This window comes from Dermacentor silvarum, chromosome 9 (genome assembly GCF_013339745.2).
Source record: "Dermacentor silvarum isolate Dsil-2018 chromosome 9, BIME_Dsil_1.4, whole genome shotgun sequence".
Lineage (NCBI taxonomy): Eukaryota > Metazoa > Arthropoda > Arachnida > Ixodida > Ixodidae > Dermacentor > Dermacentor silvarum.
The window spans coordinates 109,006,130-109,026,992 of record NC_051162.1 but is presented as its reverse complement, the minus strand read 5'-3'; the positions used below and the strand labels follow the sequence as shown (position 1 = coordinate 109,026,992).

Sequence of the window (20,863 nt, the reverse complement as noted above, 5' to 3'; positions counted from 1 at the left end):
CTCAGCGAGTACAGATTCCTTTTCAGAGCATTTAACTTCAGGGTCTTCCAATATGTGGCACACGAAAACCAGTTTTTTTTTTTTCATTTTACGCTTTTTTAAGACGATTATTCATTTGTCCATAGGACTGCGTTAGTGCTCCGCTAAGGCTGCATTGCTGGGCGATATTTTTGTTCTTTCATTGAAAAAGTTAAAGTTGAAGAAGTGTAATACTCGCAAATGAGTTGGAGTTTACTGGAAGCATTGTTTTAATTAGATTTAGAGGCAAATGTTAAAAGCACCAAGTGGCTCTAATTCATTATGAGTGTGGTGAAATATGTCAGAAATAATGTGTCGCCACGCAAACATGCATTGCTAACACAGCAATCGATTCCCTGTCCTGTGCGTTATGCGAGCTTAAAGAAATCAATACATTATGAAAAGTTTCTAGAAGTAATACAAAGCTGACAGCGCTACCTATTTCGTAACGTCTGTAATATTTGTATGGGTATCTGGACGTATAAGCAATACGTATGAAAATAGCGAGGAACTGTCTTGGCATTGATATTTCTGGTATCATGATGCAAATAGGGAAAAGCGACAACATGTTGCGTTGTCGGCTGTTACTGGAACATGTAGTGCTTGAACTGTTAACGGATATACGCACGCAGAATTTTCCGTGGTAGTTTCCTAGAGCAGAGGCTAGCAAAGTTAAATTGCTGCCAGTTGACTGGGAAAGTGCATCTTTTTCAGAATCGTTGCTTTTTTGTGGCCGAAGAAATGCGATAACTAAAGAAACGTTTCTTATTCTTTGTTTTCGGTCCATGGAAGAAATCTTATTGGACTGGAATCTCAGTCGCTGGGAGCACTAGACCGATGTAATGCTGTGATTACTTTTGCTCAATTTCATTTATTTCTTTTACTCCCTCTATCACGACCTGCCGATCGTGATGAAATGAAAACTCCTGATGATCCTGATGAGGGTCAATTACCACTTGGCATTTTCATAGACTACAGTAAAGCTTTTGGCTCACTCCATCATGGTATACTGTTAACTAAACTATAACAATACGGCATCCGTGGAGTGACGCACTCGCTCTTGCATTCTTATCTCACTAATCGGCAACAGAGCGTGGCGATTAACGGTTTTGTATCAACACCTAAAAATTTACCGGCTGGAGATTCCTCCGGGCAGCATCCTAGGCCCCTTTTTAATTAACGTATATGTTAATGATCTAAACAAAATTGACAATGAGACTACATTTATTTTATACGCGGGTGACACTAGTCTTTTTGTTACTGTTGATAACGACATCGACTTAGTACTGCGCACCAATTCTGTTCTCTCAATATTACATGAGTGGTCGCTAAGTAACTACCTTCACATCAACAATAAAAACTCTAAGGGCATCATTTTCACGGCCACAAACAAAGCCGTTACTACCATAAACTTAACCACGGGGCCCCATCATATTGAAGTAGTGGAAGAACACACGGTGTTAGGCGTAACATTTTCGAACCATTTGCAGTGGAATTCACACATCGACATGGTTTAAAAAAGCGGTCCTCAGCTATTGGCGTGTTGTTCAGATGTGACACATGTTCCCCTCTCGAATCCTTTTCCAACTTATCATTCACTCTTTCGATCGCATTAAACTACTGTTATTAATATGGGGCCCAACAACAAAAGTAATATTAATATGCTCTTGCTTTTAGAAAAGAAGGCCATTCGCTGTGCAAGCCTTGTCGACTATTTTCACCAACAAAAGAACTATTCAGAGAAACAAGATAGTTAATATCGAGCACTCATACAACTACCGTCTTTTGCATCAGCTTCATTTTGCAGAAACAAAAACTGCAGAATTTCTAAAGAGCGTATCTAATCCTGTAGAGCGTTCCAGTATTCGTTTGACAAGGGAACGCTAAAGGTGGTTGGTACCGTGCCCTAGAACCAATTATCTTTTGCAATCTGTAACTCATAATGTACCAGTGCTACTGAATAAACTTGAAAAACGTTTAAATAAAGATGTTGGGTTTTCACGAGGGCGATTGCGCAATATGTTTGTATTTAATGAATTTTATTGATACGTTGTATTTACCTCGTCTTATATACGAGTATTACTTGCATGTGTTATTAGTGCATCTGGTATGTAGTGCATGTATTTGGATATCTTGTATGCATTTGCTTATAGTGTAGATATATATTGTTGTGACTGTTGCTTATAGTATTGGTATAGGGTTTTATTGATGCGTCTTCATGTATTGTCATTTACTGCTATTACTAATGATTGACACTGCTGCCGATTATTGCCCCCCATGGCCTCCGTCAAGCTGTATGCTTACAGCTTTTTTGCCAGGGGAGCCTTCAACACAACTTTGTATGTGTGTTGTAAATAAAATTGAATGGAAATTGCATCGAATTGAATTGAATGATGGAAATGCAAAGAATCCAAATGTGTTTTTAGGGACTGATATAAATTGCATGATACGGTTAAACGAACAAGACAAAAAGAAGGGACTCAAAAAAGTTGAAACGCGAACGCCAATTGCAATTCAGTTCAAGTGCATGGTTTGCGCTGAATTTTTCTTCGTGTTCTTTCTTTAAGCCTTGTGTCATTTTCGGTATCGCGTAATTAACATCAGTCCTTGAAAATTAATTAACAAGGCCTTCAAGGTGTTCTGTTTCCATTGGAACAGAACCGTCACTTATAAAGGCCCTTGATTCTCTACTTGATGTCAGTGATCCTGAACAGCAATGGACGGTTTCTGCAGCAAATGCGCGCAAGTGTCTTAAAAATGAAATTGTCCTTGCAACTGTCTCGCAATATCTGCATAAAATATTTCTGTTTAATTTAATTTTTATTTATTATAGATACTGCCACCATCAATGAGGCTATTGCAGGATTGGGATGAACAAACATGTCAATATTCATGAACATGAACAGGCTTCCAAGAAATCTTTCAATGGTAATCAACGAATGCATCCCAGCAACCAGCACCAGGCTTCAATTGTTGACGGAAAAAAGCTATATTGAAGAGGTCGGTGCGAGCGACAAAGGTTGAAATGTTAAGGGCGTAGTTGCTCCTCCTAGATAAAGTTCTGGAAAAAGTAAGATAGTAGGTCTAGAGTAATGAAGTGGTGAGAATTGAATACAGTGTAAAGGAATTTCAGGCATTCAAGATGGCGACGCATTGCATGTGTAGTGAGACCAAGCTGGGGAAGAAAACTGGACGGTGAAAAATCCTTGTCATATCTTTTGCACAGAAGCGCACTGCCCTTTTTTGATCGGATTCTAGTTTGTTTGGTATCACAGTTTCTATAGGAGTTCCATACAACGCAACCACATTCGCGAATGTGACGAATGAGAGTTTTCATACGAATGAAGTAAGAAGTTGGTTTCTTGAGGAGCAAGACGGAACGTACGATGTAAATAACCTAGTCGTTTAAAGGCCTTGTTACAAGTGACATCATGTGTTTGGTCCATGACAAATTGTGTGTTACAAGGATACCGAGATATTTGAATTCCAACACTCGGTGTAACATAGCATGTTAAAAGCTTAATCAAAGGACAAGGGGCATGTACGTCGGGAAAATGACATGATGACGGTCTTGGAAAAGTTTATATTCATTTGCCATGATTTGGACGAGTTACATAAGTCAGAGAAGGAATGGTTAAGGGTGGCGTGATCAATCGGACATTTTAATAGTATGATATAGGACACAATCACCTGCAAAAAGGTGTATCTTAACAGAGGTGTTGTAAGGGGAGATCAGTCATATTAAAGCAGGAACAAAAGGGGACCTAGCACTGAACCTTGGGGGACCCCTGATGAAGAATGCATCAAAGGTGAGTTAATAGAGTTGAAGCGTACATATGGTGAACGCTGGGAAAGAAAGTGTGCTATTCAACCAACCAGGGGTGTGGTTTTTAGTATGGCGAACATCCAGTGCAATAGTTTCTGGTGAGAGACAGTGTCGAAGACCTTCGCAAAATCTATGAAAATGGTATGAACCTGATCACGTATGTCTAAAGAGCTTCTGGTGTCGTGAACGAATTCTGTCAGTTGAGTTAAAGTGCTAAGACGTCTAAAACCATGCTGGAATGTACATAAAATGTTGTTCATTTAAAGGAATTCCATGATATGTTTAAAGATAACGTGTTTTTACAATTTACATGAATGTGCTGTTAATTTAAGGAGATGGGTCGATAGTACCTGACTTGAATAAGGGGAGAATTGAAGCAAGTTTCCACGTGGAACGGAGCGTGATTGATGAGAGAGATTTTCTAAAAATAATTTTGAGGTATGTACTACACCAAAGAGAGTATCCAACTAGAAAAACGGTCGGGATGCTGTCCGGGCCACTTGATTTCTCGATGTCTAAGTTTAAAATTAGATTAAGTGCACCCTCTGATGACATTAACACATCGTTGATTCGGGGGTGAGGTTCTGAATCAAAAGGAGGGATTGCTGAATTGTCAGCAGTAAAGAAAGAGTGTAAGTTTAATTCGTAATTACAGTGTGCAATTCCTTCAATACCTTGTATCATGCTATAAATGTCATAATAAAATGCATAAAGCATTTCTTGCTGTTCTTTTCCAAAATAGCCTACACATGTGAAAATTTTGGAAAAAAGACTTACTGGGTTCCTGGCCGCTTGCTACGGCACAAAAAATGGTGACTATGAAATTGCTATATGCTGCATTCTGCTTCTCTTGATGTAGTCTGAAAAATTTCGAGATTTCCGTCTGCTCTCACCCTTAAAACAATGCAGCTGTAAGCAATGCGCATGTGCTCGGCATATCGGGAAAAGCATTGTTCTGGCGAGACGCATATTATTTCGACCCCGGTGGCATTTTTTGACAGCTATCATGTCCTCATATGCGCTGCGTAACTCCATTGATTCAGAGAGGAGCTCAATACTTGATATTGTAATTGGTTAACCAGAGTTAAATAGTTACGAGCAGGCAACGCGTGACGTTCACTTGACTGATTAAAACATGTCATGATGGCAGCTACAAAAAGAGTGCGTCTAGCACCTGCCATTCTGTCTAGGTGTGTTTGTTTTCATAGCAGCGCTTTTCTTCCAAAAAGAAAGCTTTGTGTTCTTTCAAGCGTGTCTACTAATAGCCAGTAAACTGAATGCAAGATGGCAAAGGAAGACCCAAGATTAGCATATTGTAGACGATATCTCGCTTCTAGCAAATATAAATCCGGTTCCTTTTTTCCTGGGTTAACACATGAAAGCGGTGGTGGTAGTGGTTGTGATAATCTTGCTACAGTGTGACTACACACTTAAACTCACCCACATTGAATTGAATATTTAAGAGTTTCTTCCGCCCAACGGAGTAGGTTCACGTTGCTGTGCATAAGCACAGTTTATCCTCGGATATACTACATTGAGCAAAATTATCTATATTCTGCAGGTATGTCTCGAAGCGTACGAGACCGCTCCGAAGCCAAGTTTGTTTATCGAGTGCTTGGAGATGGATGGTGGACTGTTAGCGAGATAGCGTTAAAGGCCCCGTGTCCGCGGCCCAAAAAATCATCCCGAACCACCCCGACCACGCAGGCCCTCCTCGTGGTGCCGAGGCGTGAGTGAACTAATCGAATTTCTCTAAGTGACATGTGTCAGAAAAATCGTAAAGTACGACGTAACCGCAACCTACAGACGTGATTGCGTCGGAACGTAATTTGAATATGCGAGAAAACATTATTCTCTTACGCGTAAACTGAAACAAAAGCCCCCTTTTCAGCATTTTTACCACTCGCACAGCGGCTCTTCGCGGTTCGCTACTTGCAAAAACACCATCCAGATGGCGCTCGCCTCCTCGACAGCCGACCTGATCTCTTAAAATCATAGGCAGCGGTACAAGCTAAATTTTTGAAAAAGGTATACAAAAATGCGAGATAAAGAACATGTGTAGTATACCTGATTAAATCAAGCAGGCTAGGTGACTATTTGTCGCCACCCCGTTTCAAAGGGGATGCCAATAAATCATCATCATCATCATCATCATCAGCCGCATGCGGAGGCGAAGTTTCAGAAAAAATAAAGCTGCAGTTGGTTGGGAAGCGCGATAAGCAGCTAGGGATCTTTGAATGCTATCGCGTTCCACTCCTTAAGCCGAAGCGTAAGCGGTCCTCCAGATGTTTACATTCATGGTGAGCAGCTATGCCAGTTTCAATCATCAAATTAAATGCCAGTCACTCATGCCAGTCAATCATCAAATTTTGTTATTTGTTCGTTGAAATGCAACACGTTATTTCTGTTCTTCAGTTGCAATACAAAGTTAAACAGCATGCCAATCCTGTTTGTCGTGGCTTACGATATTCTACTGGATTGACCATCCATATCTTTCGATTGCTCTTCACAACTAGAATGCCAGCAAGCGCTTACAAGACATGTGACTGTGCTAATCATAATCGACGATAAAAAAACGAGAACTCGGGCTTTGTGTGATTAGAGGTACCTTGCCTTTGTCAGTTAAGTTTCATACTCAGAAGTGATAATGTGGATACGAAGCGCAGTTGCAAGTGCTTTTTTATTTCCTTTCGTCTCGCACCCAAAAAAGCTTGGTCTACTTTACTACAACAAAGCATTAGCGATGAATGGAGTGGTGAGTTATTTTTCGGAATAGCCTTTTTGCATACGCTGGCTGTTAATTTTCTTTCACTAGCTCACGGGATTGAATCCTGGCCACGGCGGCCACATTTCGATGGGGGAGAAATGCAGAAAACGCCGAGTACTTAGATTTAGGTGCACGTTAAAGATCCCCAGGTGGTCCAAAATAATCCGGAGGCACTACGGCGTGCCTCATAATCAGATGGAGGTTTTGGCACGTAAAACCTCTATAATTTAATTTTTAATTTTCTTTCATGGAAGTCCAGCGCATTTGTGCACTAGGACCAAGCTGACAATGTAACTCCAGGCTTGCGCAGCTCATACTAAAAAAAGGCAACGACGTCTCGCGGTTGCATCTACTATATGAATTCGTAAAAAAAAGATATACAAAAATAAAGAAATACAATATTGCAGTCATTATGAAAGATCAATACATTTGAGCCTAGACTTTATGTATAATTGCATGTAGTTTTTTAAAAGAATTCATTGCAGTAAAACAAATACTCTGCAGGCCTGAGTTAATGTACGTATTAATCTACAACCTCATTGTACGTCTCTTTACATGACCTGCAACTCTAGCTAAGCTCCGCCATAAGACCTACATCACTACAACGGAACTGGCTGCACTGCGTAAATAATTCAGCTACATCTTAAAGCAACCAGCCCATGCAAGGGTGATCTTTACGACTAACTTGTCGCCCTATTTTCGCGGACGGCTCCATGCGGTAATGATCAGCTCAACAACTGTTTGTATTCACAAACCCCTGTGGGTTTCTGCAAAGGGTTGTACTACAATGGCATCGAGGTAAAAGTACGAACAGACTGCGCCGTCATTTAATTACATAACTATTCCGAGGAAATTCTAATACCTTTTTTTTAGGAGAGATGGTTCAGACTCAGTGCTTTATTTTTCATGGCGCTCACGGCGTGCTGTCTAGGACAACGCCGGGCAGCAGTTTACACAAACTAGAACTTATAACCCAATGTGCCGTTTAGCACGCTGTGTGGACAAAGAAAAGACATCATTGTGCACGTCTTCACCACCGTAACCAGAATGCTACCTCGCCAAAATACTGTTACTGTAAATTAGGCAGGTAGAATCAGCCCTGGAGCCGGCTTGCAATGCGCGACAGGACATAGCGCACTTACTCTGCAAAAGCAATTTCTTTGCTGTCCAAGGGGCAATCATAATTACCAAAATAGGTTTGACTCCGAGATCCGAACTTGAGTTGTAACCTTGAGCAACTTGAGCCGTCGACTTGTGCTGCATGTGTCTCCTGTATGCTGCCTACGAAGCCGCTTAGCTCGATTGGATTGATCGAATGAATCGACCGTTGAAATGTCTCGAAATATCTCGCAGTTACGTGTACCGATTTTAAGAACACCGGTGCCACGCAACCAGGAGACTTATTCTACGATGATCCTTTTCGGGGATACTATGGAGCCTTCGCATGACGTAGCGCTGAGCCAGCCCATTAGCTCATCCGGTTTTGTTCAGCCAGTCAATCAACGCACTCCTGATGTCCGAGGCAACCGTATCACTGAAATTGATCATTCCGAAAAACTTCCCCATATCGGAAGTTCCCTTCCGATTTTCTTTCTTTTGTGTGCTCGTAAGCCAGCTACATATGGCTAAATATTTCAGCGTAATTTGTGGTCATACGTTCCAAGATGTTTAAAATACAAACAGCAGTAATATTTATAAGTGTCCTTATTGGAATGAAAATTACTTCTGGGGGCAATTCGCACACTAGGACGCGTGTTTAGGGCATGTTTGCACAATAACAAGCAAGCGCTGTTATTGCTACTGACGATGATGATTTATTGGCATCCCACTTGAAACGAGGCGGTTACAGATAGTCACCCAGCCTGCTTGATTTAATTAGGTACGCAATACGCGTTTTTCATTCTAGCATTTTTATATGCATCTTAATTGTCTTTTTCTTTCTCAAATCTTCTCTATCTACATTGTACCTCTACCAATGCAACTGCTACATGGCGTGCCACCTGGTATAATATATGAACCTGCAGTGACTGTACACTGTACAAAGTGTGCTGCAGTGCAAATTGTGCACGTATCGACGCTACGCGGCGTGCATCTCACATTGCGTGACGCTTCGCGCGCTAGGACGCATGTATAGGGCATGTTTTCGCAGCAACTAGCAAGCGCCGAGGAAACATGCTACTGCTGTTGCTGGTGATGATTTATTGGCATCCGCTTTGAAACGGGGCGGTGACAAATAGGCGCCTAGCCTGTTTGATTTATTACGGAATGTGATACATGTTTTTCATTGTAGCGTTTTTGTATAATCGGCCGCGCTCAGCCACGCTACACGCAACCGCCGCTGGAGTATGCCACCCCCCCCCCCCCCCCTAACCGTATGCCCAGCATGGGATGGAACACGGCGCGTTTCCTCCCCGCATTCCTCCCGGGCGCCCGCGAGCTCGGGCCACCATCCTTGTCCCACTCTCGCAAGCTTTAATTTGCACACACAGCATACGGTGCACGTCCACATCCCGGCGAAGCCGACGGCGCCGACGGCAAACATGGTGGATATATGTACAGGGTCGTCCACTCTTAGTACGAACACGGCGCCGCCTGGCGGCGCTGCGCGGCCGCGCATCGAAGCTAAGCGGCGCAAGCGCACAGGGGCTTGGAGGCGGGCTTCGTGTCGTCTGCTAAAGCGCGCGAGCGAGCCGTGTTTGTGCCGCCTGTTGTCTGCTAAAGCACAGCGCGCTCACGCACTTTAGCAGACGACACAAAGCACCGCCTCCAAGCCCCTGTGCGCCTGCGCCGCTTAGCTTCGATGCGCCGCCGCGCCATGTGCGCTGGGGCTCCGCGGAGCGCGGCCACGCGGCGCCGTGTTCGTACTAAGAGTGGACGACCCTGTACCTGGAGTGTCGACATAATTTGTATCGCAATAAAGAACAGTGCCTTTTGTCGATATTTCACCATTCTGAAGCAGTATCCAAAACAAACTACGTGGCGATGTCTGTTATAACGTCTTTCCGTGACCCAAGTGCACTGGCGCGCGTACTTGTAGATGCAAACCGCCATTCTTCGTAATGCGCGGCAAAAGCAAGGCGTGCGGGCGCGAGCTATCGTGGGCCGGCAAGCGTGCGGGTGCTTTGGCCTTAAGCGGCAACGGTTTACTTCAAAGTGCGTGCAGGGGCTGCCCAGAAAAATATATTCGTGACATCTCGCATCTTCAGACTTGAGCTGGTGACTATACATGTTGTAGTACAAGCTTGATTACCAAGCTTGACTTTCCTGTGCGACGTACCTGCGGACTTATCGGTAAATTATCTTCACATGGAACAAAAAAACAGGGCGTAGACGCGACATTTTGGGGCATGCAAATGTTATGTCAGACTGTTGAGATTTTTTATACTGCAGCGTGGCGCCGCGCCCAAGGCAATACGCCTGCGCTTTGTTTCCGAAGCGTGGTCAACCTACAAATTTATTCTCACATAATAGATGATTACGAAGACTAGAAACTGGCCATAAATTACATAGGTGAATAATTCCTAGCGTTTAAGCGTTAGCTCACATGTTACAGGTTACAGGAAGCGAACACTGGCAGAAAACGAGGGACATGTGTATCCTTACAAGCATATGCGCTTATTCGCAAAAGCTTAGTTTTGCTTTTCTTGAGAGTTTCTCATTCTTCTGTATTACCACAATGATAACTATTTTTTAGTCGGGACAATTTAAGGCAAATCATTTTTTATTCGTTTAGGCAAGTTTCCTTCATATATATAGAAATAATCAAAGAAAGTATTTTAAGCTGCATTCATTTCTACTACAGTAACTTTAATAAATACATGGGGCCAAAATGAAAAACCGACTTGCTCGTAGGCGTCCTTTGCTATTGGACGACAGCCTTGGCTAATCTTATGTCCAGCATCAGGATTGGCCCAAATTTTCCCTTGAGAATAGCTCTGGCGTAACAGCTTTTGGGCAATACGGGTCATCAATCGTATGAGCTATGAATGAACAAGTACAATAGGAAACCACTACCTTGACGGCACCTACTCCCTTTGATGTGATGGCTGCGTTATGTAAAAAAAATTAGTGCCATTCCACTCTGTGAAGGTAATTGATCAGCGTAGCTGTATAAATGGTGATCAACTATATTGATTTCGTTAAATACACTTACCGGTGAAAAAGCACACGTCGTTTCATGTGTACGTCAATGGCTATACCGTCACCAGTGTGGCGGGGAAGACATTGCACGGTGTCCTGCACGTCAATGGGCACGTTGATGACCTGTCCCTTAATCCCGCCCTGACCACTCCTGTGCGTCAAACGCCGATAGCCAGGAACCATTTCGGTGCCGGGCCCGTCGGGGCGCGTCGGAAGCCGGCGGTTACGTTGGCTGCGCCAGTGCGCCCGACTATAGAGGGGGTTGTTTTCGCCAACGTGACGTAGCGTGCGCGCGCGCTCATGGTACGTCGGACAATAAAGGGCCCTTAATGGAAGGCGAGGCGAGACTAACCGTTCCTCCACGACGTTGGGCTGCGTGCCTTGGCGCAACTTTGTTGTCAGTTAAATGCCGACGGCTCGCCCTCTAGCAAGACAGCCGTGGTGCTAAGGAGCGATCTCTGGGCGAGAATGGAGTGTTGGCGTGGGCGTAGTGAACGCGCTTGTGCTTGCCATGGCCGTTGATGTACCGTATAGCTGCTGCTGCACGTGGCCGGTGCTGGACTGCAGCCTGGTGAGCGCCGTGGCCTGGTGAGCGCCGTGGCAGGTATCCGGGTCACTACTTGAGGGAAGACGCGTGGTTCATGATCTCCGCCATATTTATTTCTTCGTTGGTCGAGCACCGACGAAACCATGAACGCAGCTGGCCCGATCGTCCCTTGTTCGAGCTCTGGTTAGAGCGCTCGGCGCGTGGAGCTGCGTATACTTGGCGCCACTTCGTTCCGATCGGTTAAATGTGGATGGCTCGCCAATAAGCCTGTTTCGTTCTTCGCCACATTTGTCATGGTGACTTTGCTCATCCACCTCGATAGGCACTCAGAAATGTTTTCCTATTTCGAATAGTTGACCCCCATACACGATGACTACTGATGCGTTAAACTACGATTAATCTCGTTGTCTGACGTGCCGATTAAAATAGGCAGCCACGTTTCTCTTAAATGTGCCTTTTGCTCGAGCATTCATTAGCTACAGAGAATCAAAAAGCGTGTTGTGTAGCTTCTCTGCTTGTTTATTAAGGCGACTAAAATTGCAGAAATAAATGTTTTGGAACGTCATGGCCTTCTTGGGGAAACTTGCTAAGCCGTAGTTAGCTGAACAGCCAGACCAGATTTAATGCTGCTTCCAGTTTTAGACGCATCTGAAAATGAGCAACTGCTTTCTGCATGAATTTTTGCATGGCGGACAGTTCGATTAAGATAGTTAGGACTCAAGGGCCTGTTTCTTTTCCTAGGCCGTGTGACACGAAATGCATATGAATTGCCCCTACACATAATAAAGTTTCAAACAGCCTAATGATAGCGCAGAAGCCAAGAAAGCAACAGACTAGACACAAACATGTGCAAAATGACAAGCAGCATTTTATTCAAACAGGGATGGCTTTCAATACCGCTTGTGAAGAAACAAAAAAAACAGCAGCTACACAAATAGATTAAAAGCAAAACCTCTTCAATGATTTAACTTTGGTAGCGCATGTCAAACATTCATTTCATTTTTCATTGTTTTCACCATTCATCATGGTTGCGGATACCTCTGCGCATCAATGCTCTCCGCTAAGAACAAAAGACAAGCAGAAATAAAGAAGAGAAAATTAAATAGATTGCTGCAGTCGTTTTTCTGGCAAACAGCTTTTTGTATGTCGGGAAGTAACGACCAAGCATAGTCAGCTGTCATTCCCATTTACTGCGCATGTGAAGGTTGAAACAGATGTTCGCACCGCCCCGAGCGAGTGTCGTCGGCATGCATTTTACTCTGTATCTCTTTGCACCAGAACTTATAAAAAAAGGAAATCATATCGAAAAAAAGTGAAACACACCTCTAAGCGCCGCAACTCCCTAGCACTGCCGGCATCCTCGGACGCCGACGGTGGACAATTTATAGCACGGCAAACCTTGATTAGAGCAAGGCGTGCCCGTTTGGTAGCCTGAATTTGCGCCTGGCATGACTACTGGTCGACTTTCGACGCTGATCGGGGGATATAATACTGTTCCTAAACTACCGGTTGTCACATACCCTGTGCTACCCGGGGAGGATGAACCACCTTGGTATAATATACTGCCGGACGGCTGACCTTGCGTTGCATCCAGTGGACGTGTGGTTTGTGGGAACGATCCCACTCTATCTGGCTTGTATACCAGGGTGCCTTGCGAGGGTGCTCCCTGTGGGTACATAGAAAGGCCTCCCGGGCTATATCCGGTGGTAGTATACGAGGACCCACCCTGTGGGAAAATTCCTTCCCCTCCTCGTGGGGGAACTCCAGCGCCAGGTACGGGTGGTGGAATTTGGGGCGCAGTGTCGCCACCGGGGCGGTATGATATGCCAAATGAACCTCCGCTGCCGCCCATGCTTCCGGGCCTGGTAGGTGGCAACGGCATCGCCATCGTTGCGTATCGCGAGCACTCTTGTTCCGGCACGCATATTGTCTGTCCGTCCTGCTCAGCCTCGGCGTAACCCTGGCTGCAGACGCATCCACCCCTCTGACAGCGCGTGACGCAGTTGTTTGTTCTAGGTTTCCCGCACTTTGGCGCGCACGTTGACACGCAGGTTTGAAAACTTGAGTTTGGTGGGCACCTTGGTGCGCACTGCGCAATCTTGACGCAAGACTTCCTGCGTCCACTTGCACTCCTGCGGCAAACACAAAGTGAACACAAGTTGTAGTCTTCCTCAAAGGAGAAAATTTTTGATATCACTTTTTCTTCCTGCATATAGGCTTAGAACCAAAATATGCATGGAGTGCTTGAGTAAAAACTTTATTGAAAATAACTAAAAGATGGCACATAGAAACTCAGGGAAATCCCACAGGAGCTGACAGTCAAAAAACAGGAACGAATAGAAAACGCCCATTTTCAAGCCGATAACAAAGGTTTGCATATACAGACTTGCCAATGTGGTGCATTATGCTGACGCAGCACCCAACGCGGCAGACGGCAAAGTGAATAACTCACGTTTTCATAGCGCGTTCGAAATGACAAGTGTCCCCGAACCACTGGCGCAGTTGACGACCAATAATTTTACGAGTATTATTGCAGTTGGGTATTCTTTTATACACAGGGACAACAATTGAATGCACTTGTAATGTTGGAATATGCGGATGCTGTGTGAGTTTTTGCGGATAGGGCTCGGTTTCGGGCTCAAGCAGAACATAATTATTATCTGGGTTCTTTGATCATTAACAAGTCATTGAAAAGTATCGCTAGCAGCTACTATCAGATACTTAAAACTTTTCAGTTTTTTTAGTCTGCATGCTAAACCAAATACAAAGGTTGAGAAAATTTCGGGTTATGATGTCCAAGCACTGCCTCTTAGCATCTTTTTCAGTAATGATTTCACCCTGACAGCTTTTTGATAGAAAGCGCCTAGCTGCTATGAATTCTCGGAAGCCAATGTGGATAAATAGTTTACGAGACACCGTGGTATCACTGAGACACGATTCGCGTCGTTCAAGAAGGCGTATCATTTGTTATATGAATTGAAATGTAATAATTTACCAACGTACTGCATTTAAATAAGATGCTAACTGGCGGAGAATTTAGCTTTTAGACCTTTATAAACTGCGCAAAAAAAACGAAGACACAAGAAAGAAAACACACACGACACCACGAGCGCAGGGGACGTCAGAGAACACCGCTCTTGGAATGTTGTCAACTGCACATGATATAATTCACTAATTACTGCGTGTGCACAAGGTCTGAGATACATTGCCATTTTCCCCAAGTTATGCTCCACATTTTTCCGCGTCGCCAATCTATGTGTTGCCATGATTCAAGAATACTTAGCAAAAAGTAGGAAACTCACTCCTGCGCATATCAGTGTAAGGGGTTGAAGGTTCCATGTATTCAGTTTTTTGGGGCCACATGTGCATGACCTGAAGCTGAGATCATAGCTTGGGTATGACTTAAGGTACCAGGTGAAGGTGCTGCAAGTAACAACCAATGCCCATAGAGCTAAATCGACTCACCGTACGTATCCAGGAGGGCAGTCGCATCCGAAGACACAATGCTGGGGACATGTTGACCGTATTGGCTCGTTGCAAATCAAGGGGCACGCGCGAGCGCACACATTGAAGTCTCGGTCCCAGAAGCATTTACAGCTCTTGCACTCCTGCTTAGTGATGCAGTCGCCCCAGGAGTTCCGAACAAAACCTGGCCTGCATACACAGTGGCGAATTTTGTTGAGTTCTGAGGACGGTGTCCACTTAGATCTGCAGAAGTTATCTCGTCTTGGAGCACCGTTCACTGGCACTTCCAGGCAGCCGCATCGCCCAGGCTCAACTGCAGAGAATCCATGACATATTTGATATATCGCGACTGTTACACTACAAGATCGCATTATTGTATGACAAGCACACCACTTTTCTTCTCTTGGGGCAGTGTAGCGCACTGCATTGCGAACATAAAAATTTCCTAAATGAACAAGCTTTCTAATAAGCTTTATTGAAAAGAATGCCTTCCAACTGCTTCCTCTACGTGATCGATTCGGTTAGCGTCTTTGAGCACCGTTTTAGTGCCGACACCAAAAAAATGTCACAGTTTCGCCCTAAGGGCGAAGCAATGAATGCGATAGCAACACAGCAATGTCATACGATGTAAGGTGAGCGGCTTTGGTAGCAATATGAATTGTAGTAAACATGAGCTGATTAAGTAAGCAGGTGTGCTGCGGCGTACGTAGACCGACATGAAGAGAGACTCGATGACCACGAGAAGGCGCGTGTGAAACGGTGGTGTTGATGAGAAGCGCTTCCCGTGGGCAGCGCGCGTGCGAAGGTACACACCTGTAGCGCTGCACTGCCGATCCGGGCAGCATTACATGTGTAGCGTGCGTTGGAAAATGTGGCCCGACTATTACTAACTGAATGAACAAGCATGGTGTGAGCGCGCACAAACAAACATGAACAGATCACACTGAATGACTGCAGACAACGACTGTCAAAACGCTGGCAGCAAGCAGCGGGCGAAGGTACGTGCGGTCTATCGCTTCAACGGAAACTGAGCGGCCAGTGCATAAAGGTCAGAGCCGTGTGGATATAAGAGACGGTGCGGCGAGCGACGAGCGCGGTTGCTGGCAGAGGAAAAGTGCGCCCCCCCCCCCCCCCCCCCCCCCCGCTCCCTCCGGCGCTGGCTTCCCGCTTCCTTGCTTGCGCGTGGGAGAGATAAGAGACCTTGCGGTCGAGCGACGAGCGCGGTTGTTGGCACAGTAGAAGTGCCCCCCCCCCCGCTCCCTCCGGCACTGGCTTCCCGCTTCGTTGCTTGCGCGTGGGAGATTGAGTGCGTTCGCTCTCCGTGATAGCGCGCGTCCCCGCACGCTTCCGTTCGGGCATACGGCGCGCGGTGAAGATTTTATCTATACGGAACCTCACGGCGACGGCGACGGCGACGGCGACGGCGACGGCGACGGCGACGACGACGGCGACGGCGACGGCTACGGCGACGCCGACGGCAGAAATCCGGTTTAAGTGTCCATATAATTGCTATCGCAATAATATGTTGTACTGATAACACTCTCTTTACAAAGCAAGTTCTCCTTCAACAGCTCCTTATTGGCGACTGTAACAAACCGCAATCTAAGTACAAATAAGACAAAAAGCTTCACGGGAACATGAAGACAAAGCTTTCAACAAAACGAACACTGGTTTCCTGCTTAAACCAACACTTAGACAAGAGGGCACCTCTTTGTCAGACGGACAACTGCTTTCCTCGGCTGCATCAGACTCAACGTGCGCCTGTCATGCTCCCCGTAGGAGTAAAGCGCAGTATTGTGAGCTGAATTAGGGAACGGGAACTCCTCGAAAGCAGAGATCTGTTACCATAGTGATGAGAGCCGGAAGTGAGCTGCGGTGGTATTGAAAAAAGTGGGAATAGTGCAGAAATAAGCATTGTGAAAGGTCCTGTCGATGTAGAAAATAGGGTTCTTCAGAGAAGTTCTTTGCCTGACGAAGCTATATTTTCTTGTTAAAATGATAGCTCCAGCCTGAAACCCTCTCGTTCACATACTGAATACCAGCAGATGTAAGGTAACAAGAATGATTTTAAAACTCTACGGTCGTATTCCTACATCTATGTCGAATGGCATGTGCGTCTAATAACAAGTCATCTTTTGTTGGCTAAATTATTGCACAGAACATTGAGAATAAGATCCCACAAACAAGGTTAAGGAAACCTAACATTCACAGCAAATGCCTTTTATCTTAAATATTATCACACTGTTATTAAAGTGCTAAACCATATCAAACCTGAAGATGGTTCAATTTTACTAGCTCTTTACGGGAAACGTAGTGGCACCCGTGCGATGTTAAAGCTTTTAAGAATGCTTTAGCTTTTGCCCACCCGCGTATAGTTAGAACGCCGTCCGACAATTTCATGCACAATGCTAGACCTTGATATCGCCGTCAGTTTTGTTTAGTTAGGTGCCCATGGGTTTGACTCAACCCACTACGGGGGATCGGCCACGAATCGGGCTGTCGTGGGTAAAAAAGGAAGAAAATTTAATTGGAATTTTGTAATGTAAGAATGAGATAATAAATGAATACATTTCCTAAAATCAAATTGCAGGCTATATTATTTTAAACCTTCAAGGTAATACTTTTTTTTTCATGTGGAGGAAAACAAAACTATAAACTTAACATGGTGGTCTCTTTTTTTTCTTTATTGAGAAAATTAAATATGGCATCACATACGTTCCTATTACAGTATACTCCAGAGGAGGCCACTATATCTATTCCTTCTCCCACTGAAAGCAAAAGTTGGCCGTTCAAACGCTATTAAATTAGTGTGATAGTGAAAGGACTGTTATGGCCGTAGCTAGGCCCCAAAATTCGCTGTGAAGAATCGCAAAAGCAGAGCGCAAGGAAAGACACGTGCGCGATGTCGGATGAAGAATCGCAGAAATGTAATCAGGTTTGACGCTGTCTATGACCTTCACCCGGCCGTTGATGCAAGTAGTGGGCTCAGTCAAATAACGTGTAGCCTCCCATGCAGGGAGGCTACAATGCTTTGCGGATGTTATCGCATCGGACGAAAGTGTACCTGAACCTAGCATAGTTGTCACTGATGCACTAGGGAGTAATCCTGGCTAGTGTTCGAGTTTGAATTGAAGAATTCGCGTCGGGCAAATACAGCGCACCCGCGGAAAAATTCGGCTGCACTGCAGCCGACGTCAGACTCTAAGGCAGCTTGGATGCCCAGAAACCAAATGGGTGGAACGTCATGCCTTGCTCACGGATGGTGCGTCATGAGCGTCGTTTTCAGCTGGCAATGCAGGCGGTACCAATCTGCTGTTGGCTGGGTGACAGGCAGCCGTTAGAGACTGCGTGGTAACAACCAGCTAGATCATTTATTCCAGCGCACTACACGGTTAAGCTACTTTATTCGGCCGACCATGGTGGGCATACTCACGGTCAAGACTTCCTGTGGCAATGAAGCAAAAGCTACAAGGAGAAGCTTCAGGGCATCTCGTAATGCACCAAGTAGTTCGGCAGAGTTTCACGGCACTTTCAGTTTCTGGAAGCGATAGTCAACGTAGCTTCCACGTTCGACGGCACCGCATTTGTCCAGAAGCGGAATAAAAAAAAGAACAAAAAAAAGAAAACACGAGAAAAACGTAATTTAACACTCCATTGTTTATTTGACATTATGTTGCTTTTGTAAATAAGGCGTAAATGTTTTCTCGTCCCCTGCTTGAACATTTTGGACTTTTCCCTCCTACACACTTTTGCGTCGTTGGCCACTACATCTTTCCCTTCACTACCGCAGAAAGTTGTCAGCGTGTATAGGTGTGCTTCAGAGTACCTCGAATCGTGAAATGCACTGATGCTCGAACGCACAAGCCATGCTATCAGCAGTTATATCAACTAAAGGAATCGCCTCTGGCCAGCGGGTTCAACTATCTACATAAGAAAGTAAGCAACTGGCACCAAGGTATGACGGCACAGGACGGATGTCCAAGTAAACGTAGTCAAAACTGGCCCTACGCCCTGCCCCTCTTTTGCCCTGATAGCTTGACACAAATACAAGTACCGAGAAACACGCTGAACATTTTTGCATCCCTTGCGCGTGTTCTACGCCCACCTTGCTGCTTTCTTTTCATATTCGTCAACCGCCGCTACGGCCGCTACAGGTTGACAAGGTACATCTCATAACGTCATGTTTCATTGCCAAACATCACTTGGTATTCGATCAACATTAGTGCTTCCGCATTAACATTCCTCAAATGTAACATGACGGGCTGCTCGTTTCTTTATTGATGCAGACAACATATAAAACGTCGTTTTCTTATTTGCGATGATTGTTAACTCGCGTGCAAAGCGAAGGTTGAAATTTTATTGAGATTACAACTATATGGACACGACACTCCAGGTGCATTTCTGTCGTTGGCGTCGCCGTCGCCATGAGGTTCCATATGAAGTCCAAGGGCGATAAAATTGTCGCCGCGCGCCGTATGCTGTATGTTCGAGGGAAAGCGTGCGAGGGCGAGCCGGTGATGGCGGCGTAATCTCGCGCACGCAAGGGAAGGAAGCAGGGAGGAAGCGCGCCGTGTTCAGTCGCGCGCCAGTCTCGGGGGGTAGCGTGGGGGGGGGGGGGGGGGGGGAGGCGCGTTCAACTCTGGGCGGCCCGGGCCACTGTATCTTGAAACCATCTGCGACGGAGACAGATTCCGCCCTGCGCTGTGTTTTCGCGGCTTAGTTCGCGTTGATGCCAGCGGCAGCACTAAGGTCAATTCGCGCGGTGCTGCGGTCGCGCTTCCTCACCCCGGCGTTTTGACAACTTGTTTCCGCGGTCATCGAGTGAGATGTGTTCATGTTTACTTATGCACACGTGACACCTCGCTTGGCAATTTAATTACTATACCTATGATAACAAGTTTACACGGCCGATAAAACTACTATCCTTACATCATACCTGTTCAACAATTTGCTGTCGCAATCAATGCTTCTCCTTTCGGTTGAAACAGCGACATTTTTTGGATGAGCTGAACTCTGTTGATATGAAAATAATGTTGCCCTAGTGTTATATTGAATTCATTCTTCCAAGGTTACCCCTAAATAATAAGGGATTTAAGTAAGGCTATACACAGCATCCTTCGCGTAACAAATGCGCAATGTCAAATAAGCGCGGGTTTAGAAGGCGTCTTACAAGGCTCAGTTGCCTTAACGCAGGCTAGCAGTACAGTGCACAAAGCCTACCTCTTTCGAATTTCTGATCATCTCTGGGGTGCACGCAACCCACAGTAATACTATGCGTTCGATGCTCAAGCCATAGAATAATGAATATTGCAAGAAAAACGAAACTTACATTGTCCCTGGCCGTTTACCACAATGGTGCAAATTGCGGCAACAGCGATGGCAATACCATGCATACGGCGGCCCATAATGCAGTTTAAGTGAATTTGAGCCGGACAATACTTCAAGCCTGCGTAAATCCGTGGAGAGTTGGGCATTGTACGACTCCCACTTGACTGGGGAACCCATTGTTCTAGGAGAGACACGCGTCATCTGCGACCTTGTCACTCGCATGACAAATGTCCTATCCTCAATACTAGAAAACAGCTGACGTAAGGTTTAAGACGGGCACGAACCTCTCATGTTTGCAAGTATTGGAACAACGGTCTCAGGAGCGAAGCGCCCTTTATGCATATGAGGGGATTCTCTGCGCATAGTCTATTATTACGACTATTATGACAACCACAAGAATAGCGTTCGTGAAAGAAGCCACCCTCAGAGAAGGCGGCACGCATCTCCCTTGCCTTCGTTTGCAGTTGCCCTGTCAGCGCATAATAGTTAGCAAAAACGTTTGCAAGCTGGAATTCGTTTCCTTCCTATAATATGTGATGGCCCACGCCGATTTGGAGGCGGCCATTTATTGGAGCCGACCAACCATGGTGCCAAGGGTCCCGGAGAGCGGCATGTGGACACGGCCGCTCAGGATGGGCGTGCTAGCTTGTTCTATGCGCGTGCCCTATGGGAGTGCGAATAGTCATGTTTCTGATCGAATCGAATACGAATCGAATAGTGCCAGAAGGGAATCTACTCGAATCAAATATTGAAATCTTTTCGGATAGTATAG

The 20,863-nt window shown here is 45.3% G+C and overlaps 1 protein-coding gene across 7 annotated transcripts in view; it reads right to left on the bottom strand.

Annotated features, from left to right (window-relative positions):
* Positions 1–20,362, bottom strand: part of LOC119463808 (zonadhesin-like) — a 219,780-nt gene extending 199,418 nt beyond the window's left edge. Inside the window, exons 1-3 of one of the 7 annotated variants that reach the window (XM_049656293.1) lie at positions 20,093–20,359; positions 14,764–15,076; positions 12,622–13,430 (exon numbers count right to left, since the gene is read on the bottom strand). In XM_049656293.1, the coding sequence (XP_049512250.1) occupies positions 12,641–13,430; positions 14,764–15,076; positions 20,093–20,237 (1,248 nt within the window). In that variant the 5' untranslated portion in view covers positions 20,238–20,359 and the 3' untranslated portion in view covers positions 12,622–12,640. Of the gene's footprint in view, positions 1–12,621; positions 13,431–14,763; positions 15,077–20,092 lie in introns of all 7 variants that reach the window. The other 6 variants (XM_049656292.1, XM_049656291.1, XM_049656296.1 and 3 more) reach the window with 6 other exon arrangements.
* Positions 20,363–20,863: the final 501 nt, after the last annotated feature.